At 38.9% G+C, this 17004-nt stretch overlaps 1 protein-coding gene across 1 annotated transcript in view; it reads right to left on the reverse strand.

The window, feature by feature from the left end:
- The window catches only part of adamtsl3 (ADAMTS-like 3), a 196309-nt gene that overhangs the window by 81198 nt on the left and 98107 nt on the right, over positions 1–17004 (reverse strand). The window contains exon 4 of the mRNA XM_023425560.2: positions 8898–9134. Within this exon, the coding sequence (XP_023281328.2) occupies positions 8898–9134 (237 nt within the window). The remainder of the gene's footprint in view (positions 1–8897; positions 9135–17004) is intronic.

The raw sequence follows: 17004 nt of genomic DNA on the forward strand, positions 1-17004 counted from the left end.
CACTGTGTAAAGCTCTGTGGCGCTGCGGGGATGAATGAGAAGAAGTCGTGTCGGTTACCTGTGATAAGTAGCTGATTCTGAACAAAAGATGAACGTGTTCTAGCGCATATTTAGTCAATGAAATGTACATACAACAGAACATATTTGACCACTTATTTTGTTGACATTTTAGGGGAAGCTGAGCTTCCCTTGCAGTCTTAGAGCAATCGCCACTGAAATGTAATCACAGTATACTAAAAACACTATACTTAAAATGTTTTAAAATGAAAATATCTTTAAAACATAGAACAGCAATGTTTGTTTTTTAAATAAAGTATCTATCCCTCTATCTATCTTGCTATCTATCAATCCATCTATCAATCTATCTTTAAAAATGTCAAATGTTAAAAATGTCCTTGCATTGCTTTTTTAGGCTTGTTTGTGTATTAAGACTTGTTTGCTATCTTAGTCTTATTTTTCACTAAAAGATCACATCCATGGCAAAAACTGAAGAGTCAAAATGGATAGCTGGTTAGCAACAGGAATTAAAAGGAAGACAAATGGTGCTCCCCCGTCAAACAGAAAAGAAAAATTGAGCTTCTCCTGGTTCAGTTCAGTGCTGAGTGTTTCATTGTTATTAAAATAAAATGTGCCCTGAGAAAGTATTGTTTGGCCTCCATATTATTATGGGGTTGGATGTGTGCCACCAACATTTTTGGGATTTTGGATTTTGAAGGGGGCTGTGAGTTGGAAAAGGTTGAGAACCACTGCTATAGACATTTTGTACAGATGGTAATGCAGCGTGTTTACCTGTCACACACAGGTGAGCTGTGTTATAATGAACTGCATGAATGATTTCCTGAGCTGAATGAGTAAGTTAGAAAACAAGCTCCTCTGTCTCTCGAGTGTATCGTGGATGGACATGGATGCAATTAGCTCAAATTATGGACTAAATATGTTAGCAGCTACTTCCCACATTGTAGCCAGTAGTCTGGTGCAGTCAGGATGCTGGTGTAGGTGGACAGAGCATAGTGTCTCTGGTTCTCCGGTCAGATCCACTCCTGGCTCCTCCCCACTTACACCCTCTCATCCAAATACAGTCACTTTTGGCTCAAAAAAACCCAAAATGGCGACAGTCAAAATGCCAGACTTGAGAATTCAAAACAGCAGCTCACAAACCAATGGGTGAAATCACGGTGGATTGACACTTGGTGTTTATAGTTCAAGTCACTTCAAAAGTACAAAGAATATGATACAGGTGGACTGGGGTACAGATACACTGCACTCTAACAAGCCAGGAGCACTGCACTCATATTCACATTCATACCACTGGTGGATCTCAGACTGATCCATGACACAGGATGTAATGTATGTAGTCCAGAGCTGTTGACTCTGGATCTGCAACTGCAAACAACCTGCTCCCCCCATGATCCTGTTTAACACCTGCTGCTAAACCTGCTAAAATGTACTACTAATAATAATAATTCTTAATGTTATTAGCTGTCAGCACTACTTTTATCAGTGGGAGCACTACAGTTGCCATTACATTACTATTGCTCTTATTGCTACTACTGTCACTATTATTAATATTGCTATCAATGTACGTTCTTGATCTCTTCCTCTGTGCTGTCTATTGCTCTCTCTGTCTCTTTCTCTCCTGCTTGCATGTTCTCTCTCTCTCTCTCTCTCTCTCTCTCTCTCCAACCCAATCGGTCGAGGCAGATGTCCATTCTGCTTGAGGTTTCTGCCTCTTTAAAGGAAGTCTTTCCTTGTCACTGTCGCCTAGTGCTGCTCTTGGTGGGAATTGTTGGGTCTCTGTAAATAATATTATAAAGAGAAAGTCTAGACCTGCTCTATTTGGAACATGCCTTGAGATAACTTATGTTGTTATTGTGGCTATACAAATAATAATTGGCTTGACTTGACTTGGAAGCAGCAACCTTCCTCTTTGTCAGTCATGCAAAATGCTCTTTCAGTCACCAATAATCTATTTCTGCTTCAATTGGAGGACAAGTTGATGTTAGTTTTGCAATGCATGGCCTCATTAGCTAGAGACAGACAGACAGGATCCTGATTCTCTGGTCCTGCTGCAGTCACACTGCCCCTGTTGACCAGTACTGACCAGTACCAGGTTAATAAAGACAGAAGCACTGCACTGTGCTCATGTTGCCCTCTGAAAACAGTGATAAAGATGCCACCATAATGTTTCACTATTAAGACTAGTAGAGACATTAATCATGCACATCTCTAACTAGAATAACTGCCTCCACCAACCAGTGCAGTTGAATTCCATGTCTGTCCAGACTCATAATACATGTAGTGAAGGAATTTAATCAAAACTATTAAGTATTTGCAGAACATTCTGATGTCACAGTGAAGTTGACCTTTGACCTTTTGGAAATAAATTCAAATTTAAATCACATCATCAATTTTTTTTTCCTGTAATAAATTTATGTGAAATTTTCTCATAATTAGTGTACAAATTCAAGAGTGCTAAGAATGTGTTTTATGAGGTCACAGTGACCTTGACCTTTGACCACCAAAATCTAAATCAGTTCATACTTGAGTCCAAGTTAATGTTTGTACTGAATTTTCTGAGGTTTCTCTAAGTATTCCTCAGATATCACGTTCACAAGAATGGGACAGACAGACAACCCTGAAAACATAACGCCTATGGCAACAGCTCCGCCCCTAAACCTTTTTTTAATGATCAGTGTACTCATGTATCAGTGTTCCCTTTCATAAGCTCATTTCCACAAGACTGAGGTAACTGACTGCTTTGAATCAAATATTCAGAGTGAAATACTGTATAACTGGATGATTAACAACGGTGACTTATGTACAGTAAACTACACTCTGCACTCGGATGAGGCTCACTGCTCTCAAAAACTGAAACCAGACACAAACCATCAACAGTGTGTGTGTGCTGTGGCAGCCCTCATACTCAGGGCCAGAGGAACGTAACAGCAAAGAGACATTGATCTGTATGCTGACGTGGAAACACTGCAGTTCTGATGAAAAGCTTTACACAAATATAATCTCTCATCTCTGTCTCCTCGTACACTGCAGCTCTTGTTTTAACTTAGCACATAATGTTGTAGAGTCATTATGGCTCCAGACAGTGATGGGATGGACGGGGTCGACAGCACAGGATCAGTTATGGGGAGCGAAATGTTTTATCCATGAAATATGTAAAATATTTTATTGGCTTTTAATGGCAGACATTTTGACTCGTCATGTATTGATAGCTTAGTTCCCAGGAGTTAAATCAGTGAGCTCTTCTGCACCTCAGGGCCTCAGAGCAAAACTCAATGAGATGCTACAATCTTGAAGTTATGAATTACACCCAAGCTTTTTCCCACTCTCACACATCACAATGTCTTCTGTGAAAAAGTGTAAATAATTTACTTCTAACCGGTCTTCTGAAGGTGAGATAATCTGCCTTGTCATCACTGCTGTGTTCAGATCATCTTAGTCTCAGTATTTTTCAAATGACGCGCTTGTTAGATGTTGGACGGCGTGTGAAACCTCCTTTAGGATTCTGTGCTTGATTTGTGAGCATCTGTAAACAGACCATCTGACGAGCATGAACACTTCACACACTGATCAGAAGTTGAATAAAGAGAGATAAACTGCACATCTCGTTTGCCTTCCTGAGAACACTGCACATAAGTGCACATAAGCCATATCAAGTTTATAAAATCATGTCAGTGTTGTTTACAGCTTTTTGCACTGCCCCCAAGTGGTCGAGAGAAAGACGAATCCATGTTTAAATAAGCCTGTAAAATACTGTAAGTTTTCAAATCCATCAGGGCTGCAGCCTGTGAAAAACCAGAAGACATTCTTACGGTGGCCCTGAGAGCTCAATGCTCAGCAGCCACATGCAAACAGATAAATATTTAAATCAACAGACAAAAAGCCATCAAACGAACTGATACATGACAGTGTAGCAGTGATGCCTAAAAAGAGTTGATAACTGCAGGCACAGTGTGGCCATTCAGAATAGATGTGAATATTTCTGCCTTGAGACTCGGTCGGATGACAAATCATGTGATCTCGTATTTTTGCAGGATACTGAGACCTTTACTGCACTATACTGATACTGTAGAGACACTTAGGGAAAGCATCTGCTGCTCCAGAAATCCCTGCCCTGCCTCTGAAGCTCAGTTTAACAAAATCCCTGCAGCAGTTGCAGTGTTAGCTGCTGGCTGAGTCAAGTATGTTACACATTTTGAGCAGACACAGCAGAAGAGACCAAAACTTGGAGAGCAATGATTGTAGGAGATCAGGATGAAGAATGAAAGGGTCTTCAGTCTGAAAACAAACAAAAATATCAGGCAGGTTTATTTTCTGATGAACTGCGGCAGATTTTTAACCAACTAAGGACATGAATCATTTTGTTCTTCGTTCCACTTCTACAGCAGGTGTCACATTACACCACAGATACGGATGTATTGGCGGTTTCTGAGGAGTAAGACCTCTACCTTTTTTATAATTCAAACTAAATATTATAGCTGCTTACACCCTGAGGACTTTTTACTGGAAGCACAGTAACATCAACAGCAATAACTGATAAAGTGCGCTATTCAAACTAGGACTAGGAAATGGGAAGCTTTCAGCTGGTATTGTACTGTTTTGTGTGCGGCTGAGAAAATCCAAGGAAGAAATGTAGCTGTTGGTGACTGGGTTTGGGTGTAATTATGAGGATTAGAGACATATAATAACATCTCTGGTGTGAGCCACCAGGCTGAAATGTGACAGATTACTGCATCGAAGAAAAGTGGGATAACTTAAATCACTTTTTTTATTTCCACTTCAAGTGACGCATAGTGTGCTGCTGTTCAGATTCAAGGTTTAAAGGGAAGGACATAAGGGCAAAGTGCGTCCTGCAATCAGTGTGTGTATATATACTGTATATGTCATGGACTCTGCTGGAGCTTCCTGCCCCTCTTAACGCCCACCCTCTTGCTGCCTATCCTGCACACACCCCTCTGCACCTTTGACCTGTGTCTGTTAACTTTATTGTGAGTTTTTGCCTGATCCCTTTGTATCTCTGCTTGTTTGGACTAATTTTTGGTTTTGAACTCCAGAACAGAGTGCACTTGTTTTGCCTTAATAATGTTCGATCTTTTTTTACTGATGAAACTAACGTTGCAAGAAGCAAAGACACCTCACGCAGGAGCTGGCCTGGTGTGCAGAGACAAGGATGTTTACACGACTTAAACTTCTCTCTCAACATCGCTTTATTTTTCTCTTTAATAATTGGAAACAACTATAAAAACCTTTAGATGTGATTGGATGACAGTTTCAGACACACCCTGGCTTCACTGTCTCACACCTCACTGCATCCCTGGAGAGTTTCTCGGGATTCATCATGCATCATTTTCACTAGTTTAGCTTTAATGCCTCATGATGCTTTAGATGCTACAACAACCTGAGAAAGTTAACCCTCATGAACTGCTCACACAAACACACACTCACATATATTATATAAACAACACAGATGCATTTTGGGTAATTTTGTTAATGGTGTGTAACCATTGACTGTTGGACCACGCTGATACTGAAACACCACATGTAAATACAGGCTATTTTGACGTGTGTCCTGCAGTAGAGTCCATCACTGCTCCATTACCCTTCAGATACTTGACATTATTAATGTTTTAAACTGAATTTCAGGGATGCCGCGGTGGCTGACCTGGTAGAACGTGCACCCCATAGGCTTAGTCCTAACCGCAGCTGCCATGGGTTCAAATCCAACCGATCCTTTTCTCTCCTCCTGACTTGTCTGTCAATCTCTTTGCTATCATATCATAATAAAAGCAAAAATGCCCCCCCCAAAAAAAAACTAACAAAAAAACTAACAAAAAACAAAAACAAACTAACCTTAAACAGAACTTTATTATTTAAAGTGTAGTAGTGGAAGGAGTGATAACTACTTCTTCTGAGTGGAAGCGTCTGTGCTGCTGCAGCCTGGATGAAGCTGTAGATGGAGAAAGGTGTAAGCCTCTTATGACATCTGTATAAAGATATCATTAGAGGCTACTGTGCATTTTCAAGTGTCATTTTGTAAATGTATCTGCCTTTTCCACTGTGGTGCTGTGTGATACTTGTGATATGCTGGATTATAATATTTCAGAGCCTCTCTAAATGGATCTGATGAGGATGCTACTTCATCATCTTGGCTGTTTTGAGGAAGCAGCGAAGAAATAACCCCGTTCTCTGCCACAATTCCCTCTGCTGCTTACAAAAACTGATTTTAGTACAATGTCCTGAATAAAAAGTTCTCAACTTATGGAACTACTAATGGTCAGTGGTTCAAGCGTTGGGGTACTGCATTATAGTGACTAGAGAATAGACATTATTATCATATAGCTTATGTTTCATGAAAAAACTCCATTGATCAGATGAACAGCTCTTTACCAACAGCTATAAATGTAAAACAAAACACAAACAAGAGAAAAGGTGTGACGGCTGTTAGCTAAGAAAAGTCACGTATGAATTGTTCTTCTCGTCTTCATACAGGATGGTTAGAAGAAGGTCAAACAACATCAGGCTGTCCAGAATTCATCAACTCCTTTTTTCCACTTCATCAAACTGATGGAAACATCTGGCTTCACTTGACAGTTGGAGAGGAACTATCAGTTGCTCATAACAGTTTTTCCTCTACATCGCCACTTTCTGTTACATTACCTATGTGCCAAAGAGTTTACAGTGGGTTCTGGGGAAGTGGTCTCACACTTTAGGACCCCACTTTATAAAAGTAATTGTTTTGGAAATGGGTCTGTGGAGTGTTATACATGTGCTCCTCCTGTCACACAGTCACACAGGGCCTCCAATCAAACAGCCAGGGAGTGGAGGTAGTCCACAGGAAATCTCTCTCTGTGTCCTAAAACAAAGCTCAACTAAATATAGACTCTCTGACATGATGATGACACTGCAGGGACCAGATCCATGTTCCAACTCATCCTTTCATTTCATCGCCACATGTGGGACCACACATTATTGGCTTCAAAGCAGCAGTGTGGATACAGTGACGTGTCTGAGTATAGGGGTAGAGGCACAAAGACAAAACTAGACTACCAAGTGCAGAACATGGCCCAGTACTGGGGGTAATAGACTGTTCTCCCAAGAGACATGAGAGCATCAGTGTTGTCATCAAATGGCAAAAAACATGTTTACATTCAGCTGACACAGTCGTTTAGCAGCTGCAGTAATTATGAGCTTGTCGGAGGCAAATGAGCGAGTCAGGTGATGTTATTAAAGAGGAAGGAGGTGGGACTTCAACCACTGTTCATTTCCTGTTTCCAAACAGTAGTCAACTTTGGTTTCTTTTGACTAGCACCATAATCATTCTCTAAATTTAAACATATTGTTACTATTGTAATGTGTTAATGAAGAGCCCTTAACCTTCACTTAGTACTCTATAGTATTCTGATCCAAACCAAACATCATTTGTGCTTAAACATAATCGAACCTTAACTATAGCTGTATAAGATTAGATTGTGATTCATTTTGAAACAAGGATGTTGTGCTGTTGATTCTGGCATCAGATCCTAAAACTCTTCTACAGGCGGTGGACCAAACTTAAACCTTATTTTCTTGCCTTAGCTTTCAGTTGTTTATTCTCTGAATACTTCAGGCCTTGTACTTGTTACCATTCTCCCAGACTGTGACTATTACTCCTAGTGCTTAGAGTACAGTTACATTAACTCATCTGTTAGACACCTTTATCCAAAAAGAGTTACAAGTGAGGGACATCACTAAAGCTTCAGTGTCTACCTTGGTGTAAGCCTCCGGTGTGTTCCGTTGCTGAAAGATGTATCTTTCCTGTGCTCAGAAGAAAGCGTTAGCACTGCATTTACACTTACTGCTGTAGCGTACATACCTGGCCTGGCATCAGTCACAAGCCATTAAGCAAGTCCATTGTAAGGACATGCAGAGTTACGGACCCACAATTGTCACTTTGCGACTCTTCCCACCATCAAACTAGCAAATTGATAGGAAACAGAGATAAAGGACACCTCTTCCACAAACAGACCATGCTGGTAGCATGCCTGAACGAAACAGAACCAGACCAAAGGTCAAAGGATCAGCTCCAGAGGATCAACCAATAGACACCAGGCAACTGGAGAATATAGGGGAAATCTCCAGTTTGTAACATAAGACTCTGACACAGATCTAAGGAAGAATGTAAAATTAAATATCTAACTGTTCTCTAACTCATGAGATGTTCCTCCTCTGTCATGTACTGTGCAGTTTATACTGCAAATTAGTCATTTGTGATATTGGCACATAAATAAAATTGAAGTGGCTTAGTTATTTGTTTAAACAATAATGCAACATGTTGATCAATGAACTGAACACATTGTTAATGTTGTATGTACTTGGTATCAAACTGCCTTGTGAAATGAAATAGAGTTAGTGAAACTTGATACAGGGTTATACCAGTGTATCAGACTGAAATTGCTTAACCAACTGTAGTTTGGTTCAGTCGGTCTGTGCCAAAGAAAACAAAGGATCCATTGTTTCTTTTTATTTCTGGTTAATTTCATGTCCACACTGAATGTCCCAGTCTATAAGTAAGACGTGTGTGAGTCTCTCACTAACTGAGTGCCATTAAAAGACAGCGATCAGCAGTGCACTCTCATAACCTCTGCAGTCCCATGGAGGATACTAAAACCTACAGTTCAGTATGTTAAATATGAGGATGACAAAGACATGACAACGCCAGCTGCAAAGAAAAGGATTTACATGTAGACTCCTCACAATCATGCATGTCCAAGGAAACATTTGTCCTGTGTTTCGTTTTGATTTGATTAATTTGATGCCATTGCAACATTTCACTCACACAATTAATGAGACAAATGGTGGAGGTGTCGGACTGGACATATCTGACTTATAATTTGACCTCTTACCTGACACACTCCACTGATGCACATGTCAAAGGCATCACTGCGGCACCGTGTCCCATCCAGCACCTTAGGGGCGAGCTCAACAGTGAGAATTCTCCCTTTAGCCTGGCACTGCAGGGCACAGGGGGCTGCGGGGTCATAAGGTGCTGGGACCCATTCGTAGGTGACACCCTGGTATTTGATATCATTGTGGGCTGAACACTGTTGGGCCCGGAAATCACCTGACTCTGCAGGGCATTCCTGAGGAGAGGACAGGGAAAGACACCACAATAATTGATTAGAATTCATTTCTATGTCACTTTATTACATTTGCATTTAAAGTTATAATCTGTAACTTTTCCACATTAAAATGTCTAACAAACCAGAGTAATCTGTGATTTTAATCATAGTAACGTTTAATTGGTCTCCTGTCAATGACATCATATCCTCTGTGATCATGTGTCAGTGTGTTTGTCTGACAGAAGCTCAACATTGACTTTTATCTAGTTTTAAGCCACATACACTTTTGGCACCTTGGTGGTTTTCAGCTCTATATCTGAACCAGATGAAGGATTTTAGTCGTCGGACGTCTGGATCTGAAGTTATCAGAGAAACAAGCTGAGGAAATGTTAGACAGCTCAGCTCCCAGCTGTTCTGCAAACCCTCTAAGCTCTCGATCCCTTGATCGAGAAGGTTGGTCTTCTGACCACTCATTCAGCAGTGCACACACTGTCAGTTTAGATCCAGCTCCAGAAACAAGAACATCGTCTTGGCCTCCGACCTTCCTTATTCCCCCGCTTTTCATATTTTGCTGAAATTCAGCTCCAAAGTGTAAATCCAGAATTCCAAGCAAATGGCACCCTTCTTAGCCCTCCACCAAAGCTAAGAATGGATATCCTTGAAGGCATGTCTGAGGAGATCTTCAAATACACAGCATATCCCAGTGATTCCCAAATTGAAGAGGATGCTGAAGTCTTGGTGCATGCCCATCCATGCTTGACAGAAAGAGGAACTTGTGCCAGCCATGAGGGGTGGAAACAGTATCTAAAGACAAAGGTTGCAAATTTTCGCACAAAACTTTGCAAGATTGGACACCCTGAGGTCAGCATGAACTAAGAGCTGCGAACATCAAAAAAACACAAAAAGCAGAGGTCATCTTCCTCCCATCCCTCCCTAGTGGTGACACAAAAGAGTCTTGAGGAAGAAAGGCTGGCTCTCTTGAGAGAGGTGAAAAAGAGAAACAATCAAGCTGTGGTCAAGGAGAAAACACAGAAGACCTTCTCCTGTAGACATCACGAGGTTGTCCTGGACTCACTTTTCCTCTCTGAATTTGTAAATAGATGGCCTGCCTTGTTCGCAGGGAGTGAAGTGAGTATTGATGATATTGAGATTTTGCACACTTTTGCTCTGCTGATGTAGAACTACTTGACCCAATTATGTACCTTTTTTTCCCCTGGGAAAAGTTATTCTATTCTGCATTAACAATTTTTACTCGAAATCCATTGTAAAGTGTTATTTCCCACTGTTTTCATGTGGAGAGAGACTTATTATAAAAAGAGACTGCACTCTCACTTTAAAAATTGGGAATTTTTGAAACCAATAAAAATGGTGGCATGTCAGCGTAGTGACACGTTGTCAGCAACTCACATGCTCAGACTTAGTATTAAATTGAAATGAGAACCTGTAGACTGTTGGCCCTTCTGGGCAACAATGTAGGCAGCTGCAAATTAGAAAACTGTAGGCTGAAGAAAAACCAGATTATGATCCGATCTGCCAAGTGGTGGTAGAGCTGAAGCAGTGTAGGCCTCCTTGACATTTGCATACAACAGATCAAGTGTCTTATTTTCGCTTGTGGGACAGTCAACATACTGAGGGAAGCCAGTCAGGTGAGACGTGAGAGTGACATGGTTAAAATCCTCTGATATTGCAATGAATGCATCAGGGTTCTAGTGTACTCTCGCAACAGTCCTTTCCTTCCGGAAAAAGAGAACGAAGATGTAAGAGAGGAAGTTTTGAAAATAATGAGCCAGATTGCACCAGAAGACAGAAGCAAGCTTGGATTTCTGATTGACACCTTACATCGAGTAGGCACCCCGAGAGAACAAGACACCATCCCCCGTTATCATCCAGTTCAACATGCCCACCTTCAGATTTGTAGCTTAATAGCTCTGTTTGTAGACTGTGTGAATGTTTTTGACAAATAGATAATTAAGTAGCCTGATAATAATTTCATGGCCTTTAGACTGTTTAAGATTCTACCTCCAGGTACTATTAGTGTTCAGAGTATTCCTTTCTATTGCTGAGGTTAAGAGTCTTTAATAGCTCTTTTCTACTGTTATACTTGTTCCTGTTTGTAGGCATCAACCTTTTTCTTCTTTTCTGTTTTTAATTATAGTTACTATTTATGGCAGACGCTAATTTTATCAACCTTAAAGTTGTATCTCTTAATGTTAGAGGCATACGTAACGTTTCTAAAAGAAAAGTTTTTTTTTTGCTCTGTAGACGCATACATTTTTCTTCAAGAGAATCACTCGTGATGACGATGGGAGAGCTGCCATTCTGTTAAACTAATTCAAGGGAGATGTAATAGAATCTTTCTTATCTAAAGAGGGTAGATGGATTATTCTGGTTCTTAGAATAAACAATAGGACTCTGATTGTGAATCATATTTATGGTTATAATAATAATACCTCAGCGAAAAACATGTTTACTCAACTTGTAGAAGAATTTAAAAAAATAAAGGAGAAATATCAAAGTTCACATCTTATTATTGGCTGAAATTTTAATGAAACAGTAGATGACCAAATTGATACCAGCAAGAATATCCTCCCATTCAAAGACTAAAGTAATTTCCAAATTATGTGACCAACTTAATGTTATTGATGTCTGGCGCTATCTGCATCCTGACCAGAAAGAATATACATGGAGTAATGCAAACGGTTCTCTACGATCTCAAATTGAGCTTTGGTTATTATCCTCCCAAACATTACAATTTGTTTCTGAGTCACTGCATAACTAGGCCCCCCTTTTCACACCACAATGATAATCATTACTCTTGCCAATACATTAGAACCAATTAAGAAAATATGGTTATTGGAGGTTTAACTGTAATCTTTTAAAAATGAATCTTTTTGCAAATCAGTGAAAGTAATGGCAGCTGACATTTTTAAACGAAGTGAACTGAAAGACCAATTACATGTCAACATGACCAGAGGAGCATTTATTCATTCCAGATTGAAATGGATGGAAAAAGGGAAGAATTCAAGCTATTTTTTTGCACTACAAAAAATGAATCACAAAAAATATAATATCACATCTTTAAAAATGTATTAGGTCATAATCTCTAACTCTTCTGATATAGAGAATCACACGCTCAAGTTTTATCCTGATTTATATAAATCAAACTACAACCAGACAAGCGAAAAATGTATCAAGGGTGTAAAAGAATTTATCCACAAATATCAGATGAATTTAAATTGGAATGTGACAAACCTATTTCTAAATTGGAAATTCTTGAAGCTGCTAGTAAAATGAAAAAAGGAAAGTCCCCCAGAATGGATGGTCAGCCTATTGAAATTTATTTACACTTTTGGAATATAATCGAATCTCCTCACAATATGATAAAAGAATGCATTGATAAAGAAGAAATGACAGCAACTATGAAGCAAGGCATAATTACATTGCTTCCCAAGCCTGATAAAGACCCTCTTCTGATTGATAATTTGAGACCAATAACATTGCTCAACATAGACTATAAAACTATTTCATTAATCTTTGCTAAACATTTAAAGAAAGGTTTAAACCAAATCATAAGTATAATTCAAACCAGCTTCATGACCAATCGTCACATCAGTTGCAACATTAGAGTTTTCCTTGACTTCAGATTATGCTGAATATGTAAAATCAGATGCTTTACTTCTCTTTTTGGATTTTTATAAAGCTTTCGATACAGTCGAACATCAATTCTTATTCAGGTCATTACAAACCTTTGGTTTTGGAGAAACTTTCATTTGCAATATTGGGATGCTTTATAAAGATATCAGCAGTTGTGTCATGCTATATCCAAATATTACAAAAACATTTTCAGTCTGCAGATCAGTCCGCCAAGGATGTCCCAGTTCTCCAAAGACAAGAAAATTATTTTAAACCCCAAACACAAAAAAACTAAATATACTGTATATTCAACATGTGGCTTCAAAGAGCTTTATCGTTGCTAGGTAGGTTCTTTTGAGTAAGGCAGATGGTATCTACAGTTTTGTTTTCCCCACTCTCTGTCTCTTCATCCAACCTTCTTTATGTAAAGAAATAAATTACACACTAATTAATTTTATTTGGAAAAATTAATGTCATCATTACATTACAACAATACAGTCCCAGAGGTGTAGATGGTATGGAGATACTTGACTTTATGGATGTGCACTATACCTTCAAATTGAAATGGATAAAAGAATGTTTAAAAGCCCCAGAGTCCCTCTGGTACTTTATACCCCAGAAAATATTTGGAAAGATGGGAGGTTTACAAGTTCTACTACAGTACAATTATAATGAATTAAAATTACCAAAAAAGTATCTATATTTCATCAGCAGGTTCTTATGGCAGCCAAATTATTTTTTATCCACAATTTCTCTCCCCATAGAACCATGATATGGAACAACGAATACATAACCAGAAAAAATAAGTCACTATATCTGCAACAATGGATGGACAAGAATACATTTTTTTTTTTTTACAGAGCAATGAAGCTCAGATTCTTGGTTATAAAGAATTCTTTAAATCTGAAGTTTTTTCCGATTTCTTATAATAATAAATGCAGTTCTTAATGGAATTCATCAGCTGATGAAATGTTATGTGGAGAGGCAAGAGAAATAGCAACTACATTCTTTGTAAATGGAATAAACATTATAAGTCCTAAACTTACTAATAAACACATAAGAAATGACTTCTATAGCAAAAGGAAACATTTCTCCACAAGGAACATTTGTATGGAACTCCCATTTCTCCAATATTCAGTGGGACAAAGTATAGCTTCTACCTTACAAATATGTTATTCCAAATAAACTAAAAGAAGTTCGATACAAAATTATGCATATTATTTATCCCACTAACAAATATGTTTCAATATGTGTTGCTATTGATCAAAAATGTGAGTTTTGTGAAGAAGAAGAAGAGACACTTTGAATGTATACGACAGGATTCTGCAGGAAAATGGAAGATTAGTTTTACACTCAATCCAACTATTCTATTAGTTGGTTATATTATGTTAATAAAATAAAGAAGGTGCAGTGGGTTGTTAACTTAGTGATCCTACTAGGGATATTTCACATTCATTGGGCCAAGTTCTCAAGGTCTCACCCATCGTTTGAGCCACTTAGGATGGAATTTAAAAAATACTTTGAGTGTATCCAAATTATAAATGTGTTGATACATTAAGTGCTTTACAAGAGTTCTTCAAAGAAATATGACTTTTATGTGTTGTCTTTAAGATTTTGTTTTTTTTTTGTTTTTTTTGTTTGCAAGTTGTATTCTTGTGATGCCTGTTTGTTTGTTCATTGTATGTGTCATGTTGATATATTTTGTAATTATAGACTCTACAATAAAAAAATAAAAAAGTGGATGAATGTATGGCGATGATGTGAGAGAACTCCCTCGGTACATAGCACTAAGTTTGCTCATACTGCAGTGAAGCCAAATGTCAGGAGTCAACCAGGTCTCCGTGAAATGTGAGACTACACTCAAGATATTCTCGCTGGTTCTTCACAAGTGCCTCCAGTTCATCACAGTTGTTAGCCAGGGTGATGATATTTCCCATGAGGATCAAAGGTAGAAAACGCGTATATCTCCTTATCCTAGCCTTAAGCTTAGCCCCAGCTCTGCATCCACAGTATGGCTTCTTCAGCTCAGCTGGTATGATATGTTTAACTCCATCTGGTATCCTTTAAAGGTGTAATGTGTAAGATCGTTCTACTCACTCCAAATCCATAGGGGGCAGCATTTCACCTCTTTGCCCCCGTTCAGTTAATCATATTGTTGTGTTCCCTATATGTTTCTTATCATTCATTATTTATATGTGCATTTATTATTGATATAGTTAAAATTGTTGACAGCACTGAAACAAATTATGAATACTGTTCGTAAATGAACAGTATATTTCTATTTACCTATAAAAATATGACGGCAAGGGGATACTGAATGACACTGTTGGCTATAGCAGTGTTTGGTCTGAGCTCTACCTCATGAGCTGGACACCAAATATGTTGGATTTTGGTTGTCTATCAATTTATTGGCTATCATAAATTAAGAAAATATTATTATTAAAAATATTAATATTAAATAACTTTAAAATTAATTAAAGTCCTCGGGGCACCAGCCTAAACTAATAGGCAAAATAGCCAATATGGTTTCAGTCTCAATTTATTACCATTAATCTGGAACTCTGATTAACAATTAGAGTTTACTAACTATAACCAAATTACCAAATCAACAGTAAGTTACAGTTGAAGGATTGGAATTCTACCAAGTAGAGGTTGGCAATATTCACGCTTGTGCAACATTAAACACACCAGTAGTTATACTTAAAGGCATTTATTTACAATGGAGCAGAGTGAAACACAATATCTAATCTAGTATATACAGGTGTGTGTATGTGTAGGGGTATATGTGTGTGTGTGTGTGTGTGTGTGTGTGTGTCTGTGGGGTCACAAACAAAGGCAAGATGACCAATTCAAAGTGGTCACTGTGACCACATGACCTGAACAAAGGAGACTACACAAGATGGCGGTAAACAAAGAAACTACTCAAAATGGCCGCTGAGACCACCTAGGTGTGTGTGGGAGGGAAGGTGTGAGTTTCTTTGTTAGCCTAGCTCATGTAATCTAAAGGTACCAGGTTAGAGGGAGGAGGTTAGCTTCATGCAGGTTCTAGAACTGAGAAGTACTACTATGTGTGTGAACATATCGAGTACTCGATTAACTGTATGACTGACCACGACCTAAGCAAACATTACAACAACAAGGCCAATCAACAAGTTAACAAAACATTAACAAAGTTAAGACTTCTGCTGATTAGCTATACTGTGCTGGGAAAGGTTAGGCCCAGTCAGTTAAAATACCCAGTCCTTGGAACAAGCAAAGAGGTCCTTTCCAGTGTTGTTTAAAGTCCAGTGAGTTGGGAGGCTTCCTGGTGGAGTAAAGTCCTGTCTGGCTGTGTTGCTTTGCTGTTATCTCCTTTGTTCTCCTCACAGAGTTAGCTATTCCACGCTAACTCTGCTATGACTCCTTTTGTTTGGAAAATCAGCTGGCCTTGTGTCGTAGCTGCTGATTCTGAAGAGTACTTGGTTCACTCTCAGTTAATCCGAAGCAGGTCACTGCTGTTGAGGAGAAGAACGTTTGCAGGCTGCTGGTAGCAGGCCGGTGAGAGAGCTGGTTTCTCAGGTAGCAGAGCTGACCTGGGCTGGGGCCTTGTTGCCCTTTGAAGAACCAAGAGGAGAGAGCAGGAGCTGCTCTACAGAGCAAGCCGAGAAGAGAGAGAGAGAAGAGAAGAGGGACATCTGGTTTTGTTTGGTGACACCCTTGGGGGTCACATGTCACACGCTGACCCACACTGGCTGGCCAGTAAGGTCCGTGGGGGGAAGGGTCGTCCCCAGGTGTGAACAGTGAGGAACTGTGGAGTGTGAGTTCCTTTGTCCAGCGGAGCAAAGAAACATCTGGTCTGATGAATGATGAGTCCCAACAGCAGCATGAGGAAAAGATGATCACATCATCACAAAGGCAGAATCAGAAAGTTTATTGCCAGGTAGGATTTCACTTACAATATATTTGACTTGGTGTTTGGTGCCGTATAAAATATACTTATATGAAAAAAATTAATAAATAAATGTGTAGGAAATAACAATAAAAAGGTAAAATACTACAACAGTAAAAAAGACAAATATACATAGATACATATATATAAAAATAAAACAATGAAAAAGGTACTACACAAAAATACTATAACTATATACAAAAGTGTTTTGTGAATTACAAAACTGCTGGGCAGGATGTGCAAAAGATCACAGTATTGACAATATGTGTTCTGTGCAGGGATAATACTCCAAGGTGTTACTGTAATGTGGTTGTTGATGGTTGATGAAGC

The sequence above is a fragment of the Seriola lalandi genome, unplaced genomic scaffold, assembly GCF_002814215.2.
Source record: "Seriola lalandi dorsalis isolate HSWRI2012SDOR001 ecotype SW California unplaced genomic scaffold, Sedor1 jcf7180002054784, whole genome shotgun sequence".
Classification (NCBI taxonomy): Eukaryota; Metazoa; Chordata; class Actinopteri; order Carangiformes; family Carangidae; genus Seriola; species Seriola lalandi.